Source organism: Nothobranchius furzeri, chromosome 10 (assembly GCF_043380555.1).
Source record: "Nothobranchius furzeri strain GRZ-AD chromosome 10, NfurGRZ-RIMD1, whole genome shotgun sequence".
Lineage (NCBI taxonomy): Eukaryota > Metazoa > Chordata > Actinopteri > Cyprinodontiformes > Nothobranchiidae > Nothobranchius > Nothobranchius furzeri.
In genome coordinates this window covers 56763757-56782082 of record NC_091750.1, presented here as the reverse complement: position 1 = coordinate 56782082, position 18326 = coordinate 56763757, and the positions used below count along the sequence as shown (strand labels likewise).

Sequence of the window (18326 nt, the reverse complement as noted above, 5' to 3'; positions counted from 1 at the left end):
TACTAAGGAGGGGTGTTTACCTCTCTCTAGTGGACACGGGGTTACTACAGCCATCAAAAAGCTAAACAAGACAACTGATTAGCACGTCCTGTAAATTTAATCTATATAGAATATACCACTTACAATTTGCTATGGTTTTTAAATTAGCGTTAACTGCATGGTTCTTCAAGATAACGGGAAAGCCAGAACGTCTTGAGTAATACAAACTTAGAAAAAGTGCAGAGAAGATCTAATACTACATTTCAGTAGTGCAACAGTATGACTATGATAACTAAACAGTAAAGACATTTTCCTGCGTAAAACATTCAAATGTGCCTAATTCAAATAAATCTACATCACATTCAAGCTAATTTAAACTATTTATCAACAACCGGACTGAACAAAGACGTGTAAAAGAAATGAGACCCATATTAGCCAATGACTGATTTGCTGAAGTTACGCGAGAGGAGTATTATCCAATAGGTGCGAGCGTTGCTCAGACGGCATCGATGTTGACGTCAAAGATCAGCCAATGGGAAAAGGGCAAACCCTCTTAGGGGCGTTTCCAGGAAGAGATCAATTAACATTTTCCTGTAATGGCGGACCAGGCAGAGACCGATACTGTTGGGTTTAACGACAACAGGTGAATTTGTCGTTCAACGTGAACGTGAGATTATCGTTAAATTGATCACAATCTAAAATGTCATATGCATATGTAGTTCTGGCGGAATCTTCGTAATAATCAGCGGGTTTATTGGTGAATGTAGCCACGCCAGCTAACTAGCTTGTTGCTAGTTAGCCCATGTTGCAGGTCTCGTCCTGCTTGTAGCGGGCGGTAAACAGACATTTTTCTAGTATAAACGGAATTCTTATCTCCCAAGGCCCTGATCTTCTGTTTAGACAGTACACGTTTAAACAAATAATACCAAGCCTGTATGTGTTTGTAAACAGAAGCGCGGATCATTTTCTTTAGTCTTTTGAATGGTGTGTGTTTCTGTTAGTTTGGTTAGCATCAGACGACAAAATTTTGATTGTGTCTACGTGCACGGATTACTGGACATGCCCTCAAAAAGGTTTTACACACACACAAGCATCTGTACTAACTTGACAGTTTAAACAAAAACGTAATTGCAAAATTGAATGCGTCAGAAGCTGTCCCCATGCTACACTTAACTTTTTAGATTGATAAATAATCATGTAGGGCTGCACGATATTAGGAAAACCTGCGATATTCGATAACAGTGCTTAATATTGTGATATCGATATTACTCGCGATAAATAAACAAATCCTAAAGTATGTAGTGTTGTCATCTGGCGTGTGACGTCTGCTCTGGGTTTAAAGCAAACAAAAACTAATGCATGAATTCCATTACAGCATAACATTTTTATTGCCAAAATATGCAGCTGCACCTGCTACTGTATTAGCAGCAAAACAACATCTGCATGCATGCAGTTTCTCAGTGACTTTAAAACATCACCTCCACCATAAAACTTTTTCTGATGCTCCAAATACAGAAAAACATCCCTTACCAGTGTTGTTTGAATAAATAAAAACAATCAGAAAATAAGTTTAAATGTTAAATAATAGTTAACATCACTTAAATGCAACAGCAAATTCTCTCATTGCTATTGAGCATTTTCTCCACTTATGTGGTTATGATATAAGGCTGTTGCTGTAATTGGGAAGTGAACTGTGCTGGGCCAAACTAGGAGAATATTAAGATTTTCTGAGGGAAAGAGAAAAACAATTGTCTTTCAGAAGAGGAACTGGTAAAAAACTACATGGAAAATATGTGAAAACGTTTGTTTTTAACCCCAAATTGAACAAGTTTACCTAGATCTTAAAAAGCAACTCAGATGATGAAACTGCAATTATGATTCTGATAACAAGCTAACAAATTGAACTAGCTCGTCTTAAGATAACCGGCTAGCAGAGCTTCTGACTGACAGTTTATGTGCAGCAGCAAATCAACTATCCTGATTAACAAGGTTATAAAAGCTCATAAATGAAAAATCACTTTGATGTGTGGGGGAACTTTTCCAGGCCCACTTTAGCAGGGTGGGACTGGGAGGAGAGTGCTGTAGCCTTTTAGCTGGAAGCTAACCGGAGCCTGGGGCTAACATCACCACCCGGTGGAACACTAGCGACATGAAGGTGGGTTGGTTCACCGGCACATGTCGGAGTCAGCCCGGTAAAAATGATTAACGACACCGAGCGGACTCGCGTTCACGTTTGAAAGCAACGCTGATAACAGAAACATCAGCACAAAGTGCGTTCGTTGCTCTGAGCCAGAAGGCGAACAAGGGAATGGCGCCGCTAACTCTGTTCGGGTGTTGCTTTCCAAAAGGGTCTACGTAGGGGGCGGGCGTATTACACGAACAAAACCATCTGATTGGCCGCATATCAGAAGGACTACATTTGGTCAAATAATACTTCCGCGTAAAAAACAGAGCTGGTTTACAAAAAGCTGATGTATGACACTGATGGAAATGTTTGAACCAAACATTTATTGCTGTTTTTGCCGTGTTTTGCAATGGGCCTATCGCACGTGTTATCGCGATGACGATAATTTTTCGATATATTGTGCAGCCCTATAATCATGTAATCACCACCGTGTATGTAATGCATTAGTATTGATTTTGCAACGGAATATTCTTATTACAGTTTGTGTTTTTCTTGGCTCTGGCTTGGCTTAAACAGCATTTTTGTAAGTAGAAAACACGAAACTTTGCGTTAAAAAACCTTTAAATTTAATGTAACGACTTTTCACATGACTACTTTGGCATTTTGTTGGGTATTTTTCATCCTGTCTCTTGTTTACAAGTTTGAGTATCGTGCATTTCTTCTTTTATGACTTGTGCATAACTCTGCGTTGTTTTGTTAGGATAATGCAGCAGGCAGTGCAGTTTCGCAGCCCTGCCCCTGCCGCTGCACCCGCTCAGACCCCGGTGTTACGGGGACCTCCGCCCCTCCTCAGACCACCTCCACCACCGTTTGGAATGATGAGGGGACCCCCGCCAAGACCTCCATTCTCACGCCCACCCTTTGACCCCAACATGCCACCCATCCCACCACCAGGAGGCATGCCACCACCCATCGGACCTCCTCACCTCCAGGTGCTTTTTAGCTTCAAGCAAACATGTTTATGTTTGTTTTTAGGAGTCACAATGTTGTCTAAAGCTAATAAGCTGGATTTGACATACAGTTCAGATAACAGTGGCATATGGATAAATCAGAAAATGATAATTTTTAGCTTAATTGCTACATGTTTGCTTTTTTATGCAGGCTTACTACATAAAAAGCTACGATTAATTTTATTTACCCATTCAGAATCTTGTTAACAGTATGGATTGAACATAGAAAAGAGGAAAACAAAATAAAAACAGATTTTTTTTAACGTATAGCTCTCATATTTGCTGTCTGCAAAGAAACAGACATAATTTAGCCATATAACTGCATTTTAGAGAGAAATCCGCCTAAATGTTTTACAATTATTTGATTTAGATTACAAAAGTGAAATGCTGTTTTTGTGTTTTGTTTTTGTTCTGCAGAGACCTCCGTTTCTCCCCCCTCCTATTGGAAACTTGCCGCCTCCTCCTGGGATGTTGTTTCCTCCTGGAATGCCCCCTGTCCCTTCATCTGGAAACCCCACTCTCAGTCCTGCTGAGGAGATCTGGGTCGAGAACAAGACACCGGACGGAAAGGTCAGATGGAAGTTTGGTTTATGCAGGTTTCTCTAGTGAGACTGATTATATATATTTTTTTTAATTTATGCAGTTTTTCCAGATTTTTTATGAAGACTAAATCTCAAGTTGTGTTTACAGACTAGATGACAAGTTCCTCTCGTTACCCTCACAGGCATATTACTATAACGCTCGGACCAGGGAGTCATCCTGGAGTAAACCAGAAGGTGTGAAGGTCATCCAGCAGTCTGAACTCAACCCTCTCCTGGTAGCGGGGCCTGCAGCTGCAGGCTCGGGGCCTAGTGTGGGTGTGACTGCAGCTGTCAGCTCCAGCAGCGGGAACACCACGGCCAGCACAGCCGGAGCAGCCTCTCCCACTCAAGCCCCATCCTCAACCCCATCCCACACGCTCACCTCCAGTCCTGACCCCATCACCACCGCTTCCCCCTCTGTGTCCATTGCAGGTAAAGCTGTGCATCAACGACCAACAGATCGTGCAAACAAAATCAGAAAGTAACCATTTCTCTTATTATTATTCAATTTCTGTCTTCTGCAGCCACCGTCGTAGCAGACCACCCTCCTGTTGCCACAGTTACATCCACTGTTGCTGTGTCGCCGGTCACCGTGGTGACCGTTTCCACGGTGCCGTCACCTGTCACAGCCGTTCAGACTGTGCCACTGCTGCCTGCAGCTTTGCCTCACAGTGTGGCCCAGCCTACTGCAGCCATACCTGCCTTCCCCCCCGTCATGGTGCCACCGTTCCGGGTGCCTTTACCCGGCATGCACATTCCTCTGCCAGGTGAGTGGAACTGTTGCACTGGAAGGATCGTTTTGCTGCTAAGGCTGCAGTTGGTTAGCTCAACCTTTAAGATTCAGGGACACATGGAACAAACTTTTGAGTGTTTTGTCTTGTTGCTGTGCGGCTCCTCGTAGCATCACCTCTGCTAAGTGTCAACATGTGCGGGTGGGGGAGTACTGTAGTCATTTTTTTGTGATGCTTATAGGAAAAATGTGTTTTTTAGTACATAAAGGGATCAGATTTACTGTAGCGCTACATAACGTTTTGTTGTCATTTAATAACGGGTGTGTAGTATCTTAGTGTCTGATTGGGACCACACACTCGTGCACACCATGGTAGCTGATGTCTGGTGTCCTGCTGTGTTCAACCACATGCTTGCTTGTCCGTTGTTCTTGCAGGTGTAGCAATGGTGCAGATAGTAGGTGCTCCCTGTGTAAAGGCAGGCCCCAGCGCCAACGGTAAACACCCAGCTGCTCTCCTCTCAGACCCACATTAGATGGCATGGTAGTGAATGGTGTCCACATGCATCGTTTTGTAAATGTGGGGGACGTTGAAACCGTGGCATGCTGTTGAATGCTGTGAAACATAATTCATTCGCTGTAAAGTGGTGAGTTTTCAGCCATTCCAGCAGACAGAAGCAGATGCATCTTAAATGTGATCACACACGCTTCATTTCTCATGATAACTTTGTTGTATTAGCTCTGGTTTTACCCAACTGTATCGTTGGAAACATACCGCAGAAGCTTTAGTAAAGGAAACAGATGCACTGACTCGATTTGCGCGTTTTCTTCAGAATGTGTCGTCACATGACTTGTTTTTATTTACTCTGCTGCTTTAGTCAATAAATGGGGCAAATTTAGGTTTGTTAGGGACAAGCTAAGAGCAGTTAGCATTAGCCGCTATCGGTTTGTTGTGTGAGAATGGGGGGGCTACCTGTTGTGGTCATGTGCTTGTGGCATGGTAGTGGGGTGTGTGGTCGCCACTTGTATGTTTGTGTTCATGACTCGTGTCCATTGTTAGTTGCATTGTAAAGGTGTCGCTTCTTCCACAGATTCAGCTTTATCTCATTTGTTTTTGTGTCTTTTATCAAGGAATTTGTTTCTTTGATCAGTCAACCCCTAAATATCCTGTTTGTTCACTCTTATATACATGTTAGTCAGGAAAAGTGAGATATGGTTTTATCAGTCTGCGTCACTGTGGTTTTACGGAGAAGTTTGACTTTGAGCTTGCATTGAAAAAGCTGTAAGGTAAAGATTTGGCTCATTTTTATGGTTTATTACCACAGACTGTGCTTGCATTGGGGTTTGTTGTCATTTTTCACATGTGTGGATCATAAACATAACAATATCAATAAATATGGCAGGCAAATCTATTTAAATTTGATATATAGTTAGTGTAGACCTTTGAGAGCAGCTCAGATGAAACGATAGCATAACTGACTGTCGTTTCCTCTCTGGTCTACAGGCATGCTCCCCGGCATGGGCCCGCCTTTAGTTTCTATGATGCACCCCCAGCTGACACTTTCGGCAGCTCCTGCTTCCATGGCCGGATCTTTGCAGCTTCCCGAGTGGACGGAGTACAAAACGGCTGACGGGAAGACGTACTACTACAACAACCGGACGCTGGAATCCACCTGGGAGAAACCGCAGGCCCTGGTGGAGAAAGGTAGATGTAGACGTTCATTATTTATTTAACTTTTAACAAATAGTTTCTGATAAGTGTCATGAACTGGAATAACAAAAAAAGAAAGCTAATCAAGATACACATCATGAGATGTTATATTTTATTACATGTTTGCCATGTTTGCCGTGATTGCCTTGGTAATTGTGACACCACTGTCCTGAATATTTTGACCTCTTTCTCAGGAAAAGGTTGATTTGCTGCAGCTTTTATTTTTATTGCACATTTTTCCGTTTTCTAATGTCCCGCCAACTTTCAGTCTGATTTTTATCTTTGCCGTTCCTTCATGTTTACAGGGTGTCCGCGGGGTTTTAAAAAGTATTAAAAAGTGATAAATAAAAATAGTCAAATTTAAGGCCATTAAAAGTGTTAAATTTGGTCTCAGAGGTATTATTTTTTCCAAGTTAGGTATTATTTTTTTCAGACTATCAGGTGTCGTATTCTGAACATCGACATAGAAATATATTCCGAATGAAATGTTTTGAACGATTATAAAAATAAAACAAGCCGATTATTTGCTCCTCCCACTTGCGCTGCCCTGAGTTACAAATGAAGCGCTCCGTTGCCAACTTAGCGACTTTGATGCTATTTCTAGCAGCTTTTCAGACCCCCTTCTTGACTTTTTAAATCTTAAAAGTACCTAGCGAACACCTCAGAAACATCTCTGGTAACCCTTAGCTACTTTCTGGATAACTGTCGTCGACATTTCCTGCAGGTTAGCTAAACACTCCGCCTGCGCTCCGGACCATTCTTCAGGACATTAGGAAAGGGAATGATGTAGTGATGTGTTGGTCGCTAAAGAAACGGCTCTCAGAGTCGGCTCCCTGTTGGATTAACCAGAGTGAGTGACACACACACCGCACCTGCAGACTGCTGAGCCGCTAAAAACGGCTAAATGTGCGCGTGCGGCACGCTAAACACACATGCAGCTTGCCCCTGATTGCTGTGAGACCGGGGTTGGGGGGTGGGGGGGTGCAGCTGTGGTTGGGACAATTATTACATTAACTGATGGACTTGTAAATAAATAGTTTATAAATCAGGTAGAAATAAGTTCCTCACGCTGATAACTAATAACTAATCTCTCTGAGGACACGGTGCTAGTGCACGCTCCTACAGCACCTTGACACGACTCAATAAATGTTATGCAACATTTTGTGAACATCAATTTATTTGCATTTATTTGTTATAAATGCCACTGTATAATTCTTGCTGTCAGTATTTGCAAGATATTGGTATTTGGGTCTGTACGGGTTAGACTTAAATGAGTTAAACCAAGGTCTACAGCCCTTGGGTCAGAGACTATGAGCTATAAGTATATTGGTCTTTTTATACTGGGAATCAGGAGTTATTTTAGTGATCATCTTGTTTCTTGTTTATTTTTGCCCTGATTGTGCCCTGAGCAGTTTTATGACTGAATAAAAATAAATAAAAAAAAATCTACATAAATTGAAAAATCGTCTTAAATAATCGAGATCTCAATTTCAGTCACATTAATCGTGATTATTGTTTTTGCCATAATCGAGTAGCCCTACTTTAGCATATCCGGTCACATAATGATGACGTCATATTCAGTGGTCGTTGTGCATCATTTCAGGCCTCGTGGTCAACTGTCTGAACTGCTGAACAGAAGTGCCTGGCTTATTTTCTAAGTAAAATAAATATGTGCAATACATTGTCAACATCAGTGAGTCTCTAAGTCTATTCTTTTTGTATGTTATATATGTTAAAATATGTGTAAATAGGTTGCTGATTAACACTTGCAATTTAGTGTTGTGATGGTTTTAAAAAAATTCTGAAGGTAGTAAAAAAAAGTATTAAAAAGTAGTAAATTTTACTTAAGGATTGCTGTATATACCCTGGTTTAGTTGCTTCCATCACTGACTATGAAACTAGAAGCTCAAGTCTACCATAATCCCAGAAACAATTACAGATTCATAGTGAAGAATTTCCATTTCCATGGCTATAAATGAGCTGCAGATAAACGGCCAAAGGCACATAAAATCCCCTGTTTGTGACCGTTCTTCCTCTCTGTGCCCAGAAAAAGAAGCAGAGAGGGCCAAAGAGCGACTGACCCTGGAAGAGGCTGAAGCAATGGAAATGGAGGAAGAGGAGCACAAACTGGAAAACTCTAATATTGTTAAAGAGGTGGGAAACGAGACCGATAATGGACTCGTGTTGGATAAGCTTAGTTTATTATGCAGTAAAATCAAACTGCTACAGTCCAGCATGTAGATTCATTTGTGTAGAGGATAGTAAATAGACCCACGAACAGATGGATGATAGGATAGTTCAACATTTGACTCAAGTCGTCGTAAGTTTTTTACTCGTTCTTTTGACAAGGAGCCTAAAGAAGAAGAGATGACGGAGGAGGAGAAGGCAGCTCAGAAAGCCCGTCCTGTAGCCACCAACCCGATCCCTGGAACACCCTGGTAGACATCACACACACACACACACACACACACACACACACACACACACACACACACACACACACACACACCCCTAATCTCTGTTCATGCATCTAATCCTCCCCGTTGTCCTTTCTTCTGCTCAGGTGTGTGGTGTGGACAGGAGACGACCGGGTTTTCTTCTACAACCCCACCACACGGCTTTCCATGTGGGATCGACCCGAAGAGCTGATTGGTCGAGCCGATGTGGATAAACACATTCAGGAACCGCCGCACAAAAGAGGCTTGGAGGACAGCAAGAAGATAGGTGGGGACTCACGTACTTTTGGACTTTAAACACAGCTCGTCTCATTTTCGATTTTATATAATGAAAGTGTGTGTGTGTGTGTGTGTGTGTGTGTGTGTGTGTGTGTGTGTGTGTGTGTGGTCAGGCGTCCTTAAAGAAGAGCCTGATATGTTCACCACTGCTGAAGATAATCAGGACGAGGAGCCGACCAAAGCCAAAAAGAGAAAGTAAGTAAATGTAACGCGGGTTCTTTTGTCTCAGTCGCTGGTTTATTTGAAAATCTCCGGCTACGTTGTGATCTTTATCCTTTCATCCTAACAGGAAGGAGGAGGCGAAGGACACAGATTCGGAGAAAGATGCAGCGATGGAGGCAGAGCTCAGAGCTGCCAGAGAAAGAGCTGTAGTGCCTCTAGAGGCCAGGATGACCCAGTTCAGAGACATGTTGCTGGAGAGAGCGGTACACATTGCTGCATGTTCCGAGTGTTTTGTTTCTTATACACTCACCACCCTCACTTAAGATGCTTAAACTGGTACCTGATGATGGTTTTATGGTATAAAATCTTCCTTCTTCTAGGTGTCTGCATTCTCCACCTGGGACAAAGAGCTCCACAAGATTGTGTTTGACCCACGTTACCTTTTGCTCAATCCCAAAGAAAGAAAACAGGTTTAGCCTCTCCTTCTGTTCTCTCCTGGGTTTTCTGGCGCTTTGTGAGATTCTTTCATTTGTGACCGTGCGATGCTGTTTCCAGGTGTTTGATCAGTATGTGAAGACACGAGCAGAGGAAGAGAGGAAGGAGAAGAAGAACAAGCTGATGCAGGCCAAAGATGACTTCAGACGAATGATGGAGGACGCCCGGCTCACACCCAAGTAAACAAACTGGATGTTTATCATCATGGTTGTTTATTGTTTTATTGAAACATCCGATATTCGGTTAGATGCAAGTACAAAAATGCTAGTTACTGATTATTTTTTTACTTTTTCATGTCTTCAAGACCTTTTCTTCTCTTATTTCTCTTTAAAAAAAATTCAGAACAACATTTAGTGAGTTTGCTATGAAGCATGGCAGAGATCCACGATTTAAGAGCATAGAGAAGATGAAGGACAGAGAGGTCATCTTCATTGAATTCATGACCGCGCTGAGGAAGAGGGAGAAGGAGGACTCCAAATCCAGAGGAGAGAAGGTACCGACGCTGCCGCGTCATTCTCATCCAGCTGTTTTCATTTGGAAATGATTCATAATGGAGTTCTTTGTCCTGTTTCAGGTGAAACAAGACTTCTACGACCTCCTGAGCGAGCAGCACATAGAGGGAAGTCAGCGATGGAGCAAAGTGAAGGATAGAGTAGAGACGGATCCACGGTACAAGGCTGTAGAGAGTTCTGCACTCAGAGAAGAACTTTTTAAGCAGTTCTTGGAAAAACAAGCCAAGGTAGGATCTGATAAAAGGGCGAAGCCCTCGTCCTGCAATTCCACTGGCATGTACGCGGCGCGTAACATCAGCGAAGAGTAATACTCGGCTAGCTCCGCCGTCGTAGTCGACGGGTGTGTTTCCAGTGACGTGTCCCAGAAGCGTAGTGTCGAGTTGCTTCGGATCCCTATATTAATATGCTACGCTTCCAGAACATGTCAAGCTCGGCAGCTCAGATTGGGCCGGACAGGAAGTTGCACACAAAAGCAGTGTGAAACTTCCAGGAACTTTCAAAATAATGTTGCTTTACTTGTACAAAAAAGTACATCATTACCTGTGACACCTCCAAGGCCAAAGTAAAAATAACGGGTTTGTGCTGCCATCTTTCTTCTGAACTGCCGAAATCACGCGTGAGCTCTGGTGATATAATGACCTGCGTGGAACGCATTTGCTGCCAGTGCGCATCTGAAATGCTTCCTGTAGGAGAGACACACTGCTGAGCTAGCAGGAAACGCACGTCTGTTACGTTAAGCGCCGCTAACGCGTCTGGTGGAAAGCCCGGGTTGATTTGACTAAAAAAAGCTGTTCTGTTACTCCTGGAACAATTTTGTAAAACCGTTTGTGTGTCCTGCTCTGCTACCAGTACCAAGTGCAAACTCAAAAAGTCGACATGTATTTTCTCACAGAATGTGGACATTGACAAGGAGCGAGAGCTGGAGCGGCAGGCTCGTATCGAAGCCAGCCTCCGGGAGAGGGAGCGGGAGGTCCAGAAGGCCAGATCGGAACAAACCAAAGAGATCGACCGAGAAAGGGAGCAGCACAAGAGGGAGGAGGCCATCCAGAATTTCAAAGCTCTCATGTCCGATATGGTGAGATGCTCCTCGGTTTCTGTTGTTGCCTGGTGGAGGATTCTGTAGTCGCAACAAAAAGACCCAATCCACGTTTCTGTTGTCTCCTCAGGTACGTTCTTCAGATGCAGCGTGGTCAGATACTCGCCGCAACCTGCGGAAGGACCACCGCTGGGAGTCTGCCTCCCTTCTGGAGAGAGAGGAGAAGGAGAAGCTGTTTAATGAACACGTGGAAGCACTGGCCAAGAAGAAGAAGGAGCAGTTCAGACAGCTGCTGGATGAGACCATCACGGTGAGAAGTAAAACAAAAACATGTAAAAACATTTCAAAAGGCTGAGTGACTCGTTTAGTCAGCTTCAGTTCCTCACACATGCATGAGCTTGGTTATAGTTTATAAGTGTGTGTGTGTGTGTGCGCGCGTTATAGATCACTTTGACAACTACATGGAAGGAAGTGAAGAAGGTCATCAAGGACGACCCACGATGTATTAAATTTTCCTCCAGTGACCGAGTAAGACTATTTTTGTAGGTCGTGAACTTTTCTAAGTAGAGTGAACCTTACCATGTAGCAACTCCTGTCATTTGGATGTGTTTGTTGTTTTTGTAGAAGAGGCAGCGAGAGTTTGAAGACTACATCAAGGACAAATACATCACCGCCAAGGCCGACTTCAGAACTCTACTAAAGGAGACTAAATTCATCACATACAGGTCTGTGCATCCATCAGGCGATTTGGAAAAGAAGTTGAACCCTTTTAAGATTGTGTTGTTGCCCCAAATGTATTATTCGAGCCGAGAAATGGTCCAAGTTGCATCCTGTTACTTTAAAACGTCTGTTTAAAAGACGAGAGGAAGTTTCCCTGTTACGGAGGTTGTTCTGATCACCTCTGACGTCTTGTTCGTCTTCCAGGTCAAGAAAGCTGATCCAGGAGTCAGAGCAGCATCTGAAAGATGTGGAGAAGATCCTTCAGAATGACAAACGCTATCTGGTTCTGGACTGTGTCCCAGAGGAACGCAGGAAGCTCATCATGTTCTACATTGAAGATTTGGACCGCCGTGGCCCGCCGCCTCCACCCACTGCCTCAGAGCCAACCCGACGCTCTACAAAGTGACCAACCTCAACAACTTCATGGCCAATGCCCCTCCCTGCCCTCCCTTTGGTCAGAGCATGATGTCTCCTCAGCACCCCCTGAACCCCAGCCTCCAGGCTGGCTTTACAGTGTTACTGCTGAGGGTTCACTTGGTTAGAGATGAACGGTTAAGGTCTCTGTCATGTCACCTTTTAGCCCTTCTTTTCAAGAAACGGCAGACAAGAGGTTTACCTGGTGGCCCATGACCTTTGACACATATTAGAGGGAGGCAAAGTGATGAGGCTGTTGTTTGAACAGTCACACAGATGTAAGATATCTGATGTAAATGAAGATGTGTGGGTGTGTATGGTGCACGCACGTTTAAATATGTGCATTTGTTAAAGGCGTCCTTAAAGCCTTACAGCTCCACTGTGCCAGTCACTGTTTCTGATGGCTCAGTGTGAATGTTAGTTTCTGCTCAGTGGTTTATTCCAGCGTCGCTGCAGTTTTTCTGTTAAATGAAATAAAAGCATCTTCCACTGTTTTTCAATACGGTTTATTGTGTTGTCATTTGGCACAGTGATACATTTACCAGTTTATGTAAACATTGCATTGACTGTAAAATGCACCACTAAATAATAAAATGCAAAAACGTACCGAGAGTATTCATACAAAGAAGCGTTTACTGTGCCTGCAGGGCAGGCAGATGTTTGAATCACGTGGTGTCGGCGGAAGTTATTGATCGTTCGTTTTAGGGCTGCGCTCATTTTATACAGCTTCACTAAATAGAAGGACGAGGCTTCACCTTAAAATGTGCGGTTTGATAAGTGAAACTATGCATTCTGTATATAATTATGTTCAAGGTAACTTGACAATGAGTAAAAAATACAATGGTCATACCTTGGTCTAAGTACAGACTCCGCCTACACGGCTCATCGCTAAGTGCCCCGTGGTATAAAAAGTGTAGACCCCACTGAAATTGTTCTGCATCATCAAACCCATCAGCTAACCTTTAGAGCTTCATCTTGTTAAATTCACTTTTTGTTTGTTATTGTCGTCAGTTGAAACCTATCTATGTGCAGTTTTTAGTTATTTTTAAGCGTATGGAGGACTGGAGCTAACGGGAACCTAACGTAGCTAACCTCTTTCAGTAAAGGTAGTTGTAGCCGCCATGGGCGGCTTCCAGCTCTTGGTCTTCGCAGTTGTTGCAACAATAGTTTGGTCGGCTGCTGGAGAACCAGAGGCATTCCATGTTGATGGAGCTCCGCCCTCAAAAATTGGTAAAATGAGTTGCACGTTTATTTAAAAACACATGAAAGCAAAGAAGCTAAATCAAGCTTATGCTAGCGAGCAAGATGCGGCGTTCAGGGTCTCGTTATTTCGCTTTGTTTAGCAGAAACTGCATTCCTGCTAGATGTCGGGGTGTTTCTATCTACTCCTTGGAAAGGACAAATTTTGTTGAGATTATTAGTTTTTTTAAATCAATTTGTGTTAGTTAAATTACTAGGAAGGTTGAAGGTGATAGTTTATTCTCACTGGCAGTGGCGACCCCAGAAATTTTTGATGGGGGCCAGTGACAATTTTGGGATCCCTCCGATTTGGTCCCAGTGGTAACTCTTGGAGAGTTTAGCTTGTAAATCTTTAAAACAAACACATTTACCCCACAAGCTTTTCAGTGAAAATACAAAATTAAATAAAAAATTTAAATGGTGGCATACATGCAATTTCTATTAAAATTTTATCTAGATTAGTTAATGGCTTTAAAATGTATGTCTTGTATGATTTAAAAAGATGAGTGTATGTTTTGTGGGAATATTAATGTAATTTACTAAGTGTGGTGGTCAAAAATATTCCAGGCCACCCCTTGGGCGCACCACTACACACTGATTAATTCTAAATCTATTCAAAATACTTTTTTTTTACTGACCAGCTGATTTCAGTAAATTTTCATGTTTTATTCTTTTTTTTTGTTTTGTTTTTGAAATAACTGGAAAATGTATTAATAAAATATGTGAGGTTGCAGAGCTGTTTGTACAAATAGGATTTAGTTAAAATATAACCTTTGTATTGCACAAATATAAATAGGTAATAAAACATTTGTTCTGGAAGCTTTAAAAAACAGCATTGTCTAAAATTAGAAATTTTGATATTCTCTTATTCTGAGTCTAGTTATTCTCAAAAATAAAATGTAATCAATAAAACTGATGCGATTTAAATCTTGGATGCAGATTTAAAAGATAAGAGATTCTTCAAATTTTCTTCCTTGTTTTTCAGCGGTGGTTGGAGCAGGGATAGGAGGCAGCGCCACGGCCCATTTCCTCCGACAGCACTTTGGGCCAGAGGTGCAGGTGGACGTGTTTGAGAAGGGTGAGGTTGGAGGCCGTCTCGCCACCGTCACTGTCAGTAACAATGACTACGAGTCTGGAGGGTCGATTATACACTCCCTGAATCTCCACATGCAGGAGTTTGTCAAACAGTTAGGTGAGTAGGTACACTGTAAAAACAGAACTTTTAATAACCTTGTGAGCTTTTGATAGTTTTCCTGTTCTTTTTGTTTTTGTTCAAAACACTAGTCCAGTATTCCTGTTGCACCGATTCATTGTCATATTAGATTTCACCCTTTGGGTTTTCATGCTTCTGTATTGGTTTGTGTTCACTCCTTTAGGCCTTAAGCATCGCCGTACAGTGGCAGGAAAGACTGCTGTTTATAATGGAGAGGAGGTGATTTTGGAAGAGACGGATTGGTATTTGTTAGACTTGTTCCGCCTGTGGTGGCGCTATGGCATCAGCTTCATTCGGCTTCAAATGTGGGTGGAGGAAATTATGGAGAAATTCATGAGGTGAATATTTAATACACACTGTTTTTTGTTTTATTCTCAGTAGCTATTTGTTGGGTTAATAATGAAACGTGTTTGCTTTTTAAAAACATATGGAAATGTAGATTTTTGTTGAATAAAAGCAGTATAATTATTAACACTATCATCAAAACTAATATCAAGGATTGGGATTTTTGGTTTATTTTTCTGTTGGAAGAGATTTTTCCCAGCTCCATACGGGAATGAGGAACAGAAAATGTTCTAAATCTGACCTCCGTTTAGTAAAGCCGGGCATACACTGTGTGACTTTTTCACTTTTTTGAGCCGATTTTCCACTCGTGCGAGAATCCACAAGATCGGGGCGAGTTTTGCGCTGAGCGTCGTGTAGTGTACAGGGGATTACGAGAGGCGATTAACACCACGTGACCAGCTACCGATCAGCAATTGTGAGCTCGCACGGACTTCTAGAGTGTTTGATTTTTGCTCGTTTCTCATGAGGGTTGAAGCGGCGCAGCGAGCGGCTGCAACCCAAAAAGTACCAGAACTGCTCACGGCGAATGCGCAATCATGCATCAACACCGCTCACCCGCCATTTCCCTAATAACACACGTTGTTCGTTTTTATTTCTAAACGTTTTTTTACACACAGTGACCAGGATTGTCAAGGAAGCGTGTTTGTCGTGTTCATGTCAAATTAAACTGATCACAAAACACAGATTTACTTTCTTTATTTCGTTTTCCTCATCCAACCCCCATAAATCCAAAGGACAACAGGCAAAACAAGACCAAAAAGTCTGACGTGTTGTGTAAAAACTGCTATTTTTAGCATGTTTTTTAGGGCCGACGTGTTGCTACCAGCCGTACAGTGTGAGCAGTCAGGTCGCATCCGAGAACTGGGTCGTACAGGCTGAGCACATGGCTCGTGAGATCTGCCCTGCGAGGAAGTCGTACAGTTTGAGCTGAAGCTGAGTGCTACGTGTGGAAAAGGTCGCACAGTGTCCGCCCAGCTTAACTGACTATAATCTGTGTGTGCATTATAGGATCTATAAGTACCAGGCCCACGGCTACGCCTTCAGCTCAGTGGAGGAGCTGCTGGACTCTCTGGGAGGCAGTGGCTTCATCAACATGACCAGGAGGCCACTTTCAGATTCGCTGCTGGAGCTGGGCGTGTCGCAGCGCTTCATCGATGAGGTCATCGCACCTGTCATGAGGGTCAACTATGGACAGAATGTCAGCATCCCTGCTTTTGTAGGTCAGCTGACTATGAGGAAATGGGTGGTAGATTTTGGGAAAGTGGCAGGAAAATGACAGATTAGTTAAGAATTTAGGGCAGGATCGTGTGCGATCCTGGGGATGTAGGTCAGATTGGAAAAGAGTGGAAAAATTCCAGGAAACAAGGATAGGAGGAGGTGGAAGTTGAGAATACTAGAGGAGAGTGAGATGAGAGGGGGGCAGGAAAATGTGTGAGCAGCTGATAATTGGTTTTTTGTGTGTGTGTGTGTGTGTGTGTGTGTGTGTGTGTGTGTGTGTGTGTGTGTGTGTGTGTTTGTTTGTTTGTTTTTCAGGCGCCGTTTCTTTAGCAGGAGCCCAGAACAACCTGTGGTCAGTGGAAGGAGGCAACAAGCTTGTGTGTTCTGGTTTATTGAAGATGGCCAACGCTAATCTACTGAAGGCAGAAGTTCGATCCATCTCCCCCATCTCCTCAGGTACTCCACCTCATCCTTTCCCAGAGATGCACCCTCACTCTCATCTCAGCTTAGAGGGCCGATAAACAATAATTCTGCAGTGAAATGATGTCTCAGTCATGGAGGAAGGGAGGTTACACTGAAACAGATTCCTTCTCAGCCGGCTGGGTGGAGGCCAGTTTTTCTCCTTTTAAAAAGGCCGAAGAGGGACGTAGTCTTTGTTTACAATCCGTCCTGTCTCCATACTTCCTGGATCCAGAGCCAATCATAAGTGAGCCTCTGGCGTTCCCAAGTCTGTGCCTGCTTTGCCAAGTATCTTTGCATCATAACAGTTTTTTATTGATTTATCCTCCAGGCGAGGCTCTCCAGTACCAGCTGAACTTCACCACGGCAACAGGAACGGGATCGGAACTGTATGACATCGTCGTGTTGGCGACGCCTCTCCAGGACGGTGTCGGTCCTGGACTCCAGTTCCAAGGTTTCACGCCTCCCTCCAAACAGATGCCCGGCGATTATCACAGCACAGTGGCAACGATTGTCCACGGTTACCTCAACACCTCCATCTTCGGCTACCCGGATCCCCGCCTGTTCCCCTTTGCCAGCGTCCTGACAACCGAGACGCCGGGGCTGTTTTTCAACAGCGTGGCCAGCGTCTGCCCCGTCAACATCTCAGCGGGATTTCGCCGCAAGCAGCCGCAAGAGGCTGGAATCTACAAAGTGTTTTCCTCTCAACCGCTGGAAAAGTCACAGCTCAAAACACTCTTCAGGTACGTCACATGTGGTGATAAAACAACACACCTGACCAAGAGAGAGATTTAGTGAAAACTTATTTTCTGCTTTATCACGCCTGAATTGTAGGTCGTACTATTCGGTGCAGGTGACCGAGTGGCAGGCTTATCCCGACTACGGCAGCAGCCAGGGCCTGCCTCCGGTGGAGCTGCACCCTAATCTTTATTACCTTAATGGCATCGAGTGGGCTGGCAGCGCCATGGAGATGAGCTCAGTGGCTGCTAAGAACATCGCCCTGCTGGCGTACCACCGCTGGAACAAACAAACAGACATGGTGGATCAGAGCGATTTGATGCACAGGATCAAGACGGAGCTCTGATGAGTCTAGTCACTGGCTCATCTCTAGAGTTTAATCCAACCTGCACCCTGTCCTCTGATTATTAATGTGAAGATTTATGATTGACTCGGTTTGCTGTCAGATTTCAGTGTGACGGTTTATAAGCTAATGAGATAGCTGTGACTTTACAGTGGTAGCCACTGGTGTTAGGCTTTATCGCCCTTTTCATCAGACTTTCATCTCCTCTTCCTGCTGCTTTTGTTGCATAATCCAGCGGAAAGAATTTTTTTCAGGGAATGGAGCCAGCCAGCATTCAGTCTGAACAGAACAAAACAAAACAGGACAGATCTGCTGCTGCTGAAGATTTTTTCCCTCTTGAGCATAAAGGCGTCATTCAGATCAAACACTGCTAATAAGGACTGAAACTGAGTTATGAAAGTTTTTGTCTTTTGCTGTTTTGTTTATTGTTGTTGAGATGGTGGGAAAAGGTTGTTGTCTTTTTAAGACATTTGTATTGTTTTGTTTTTTCAGGAGTTTTGAGCTGTGGTGGAAGAGTTTATTATGAATGTAATTTTTTGTGAAACACACTGAAATATTCCAGAT

At 43.3% G+C, this 18326-nt stretch overlaps 2 protein-coding genes across 4 annotated transcripts; both read left to right on the top strand.

The window, feature by feature from the left end:
• Positions 1-533: 533 nt before the first annotated feature.
• Positions 534-12707, top strand: tcerg1b (transcription elongation regulator 1b (CA150)). 3 transcript variants are annotated; one of them, XM_015961346.3, is made up of 21 exons: positions 534-622; positions 2865-3096; positions 3532-3684; positions 3839-4127; positions 4220-4462; positions 4861-4920; positions 5927-6127; positions 8181-8287; positions 8486-8571; positions 8697-8857; positions 8982-9063; positions 9158-9293; positions 9411-9500; positions 9586-9704; positions 9868-10018; positions 10100-10264; positions 10930-11112; positions 11204-11383; positions 11518-11601; positions 11698-11798; positions 11998-12707. In XM_015961346.3, exons 1-21 carry the CDS (start codon positions 576-578, stop codon positions 12197-12199), a joined length of 3072 nt encoding a protein of 1023 aa, XP_015816832.3. In that variant the 5' UTR covers positions 534-575; the 3' UTR covers positions 12200-12707. The 3 variants fall into 3 exon arrangements, with proteins under 3 accessions (XP_015816832.3, XP_015816831.3, XP_015816833.3); XM_015961345.3 differs by having other exon boundaries at positions 8483-8571; XM_015961347.3 differs by lacking the exon at positions 4861-4920 and having other exon boundaries at positions 8483-8571.
• Positions 12708-13112: 405 nt separating this feature from the next.
• Positions 13113-17959, top strand: LOC107386753 (prenylcysteine oxidase-like). The gene is made up of 7 exons (XM_015961360.3): positions 13113-13437; positions 14432-14638; positions 14823-14997; positions 16013-16224; positions 16538-16678; positions 17013-17424; positions 17516-17959. Exons 1-7 carry the CDS (start codon positions 13329-13331, stop codon positions 17763-17765), a joined length of 1506 nt encoding a protein of 501 aa, XP_015816846.3. The 5' UTR covers positions 13113-13328; the 3' UTR covers positions 17766-17959.
• The last annotated feature ends 367 nt before the right edge of the window (positions 17960-18326 follow it).

Coding starts and splice junctions, on each gene's coding strand:
- LOC107386753 (XM_015961360.3), top strand. CDS start 13,329: ATGGGCGGCTTCCAGCTCTTGGTCTTCGCAGTTGTTGCAACAATAGTT. Junction 16,679..17,012: donor CATCTCCCCCATCTCCTCAG/GTACTCCACCTC, acceptor TTTATCCTCCAG/GCGAGGCTCTCCAGTACCAG. Junction 17,425..17,515: donor CAGCTCAAAACACTCTTCAG/GTACGTCACATG, acceptor CCTGAATTGTAG/GTCGTACTATTCGGTGCAGG.
- tcerg1b (XM_015961345.3), top strand. CDS start 576: ATGGCGGACCAGGCAGAGACCGATACTGTTGGGTTTAACGACAACAG. Junction 9,294..9,410: donor ACATGTTGCTGGAGAGAGCG/GTACACATTGCT, acceptor TCCTTCTTCTAG/GTGTCTGCATTCTCCACCTG. Junction 11,113..11,203: donor AAGCTCTCATGTCCGATATG/GTGAGATGCTCC, acceptor TTGTCTCCTCAG/GTACGTTCTTCAGATGCAGC.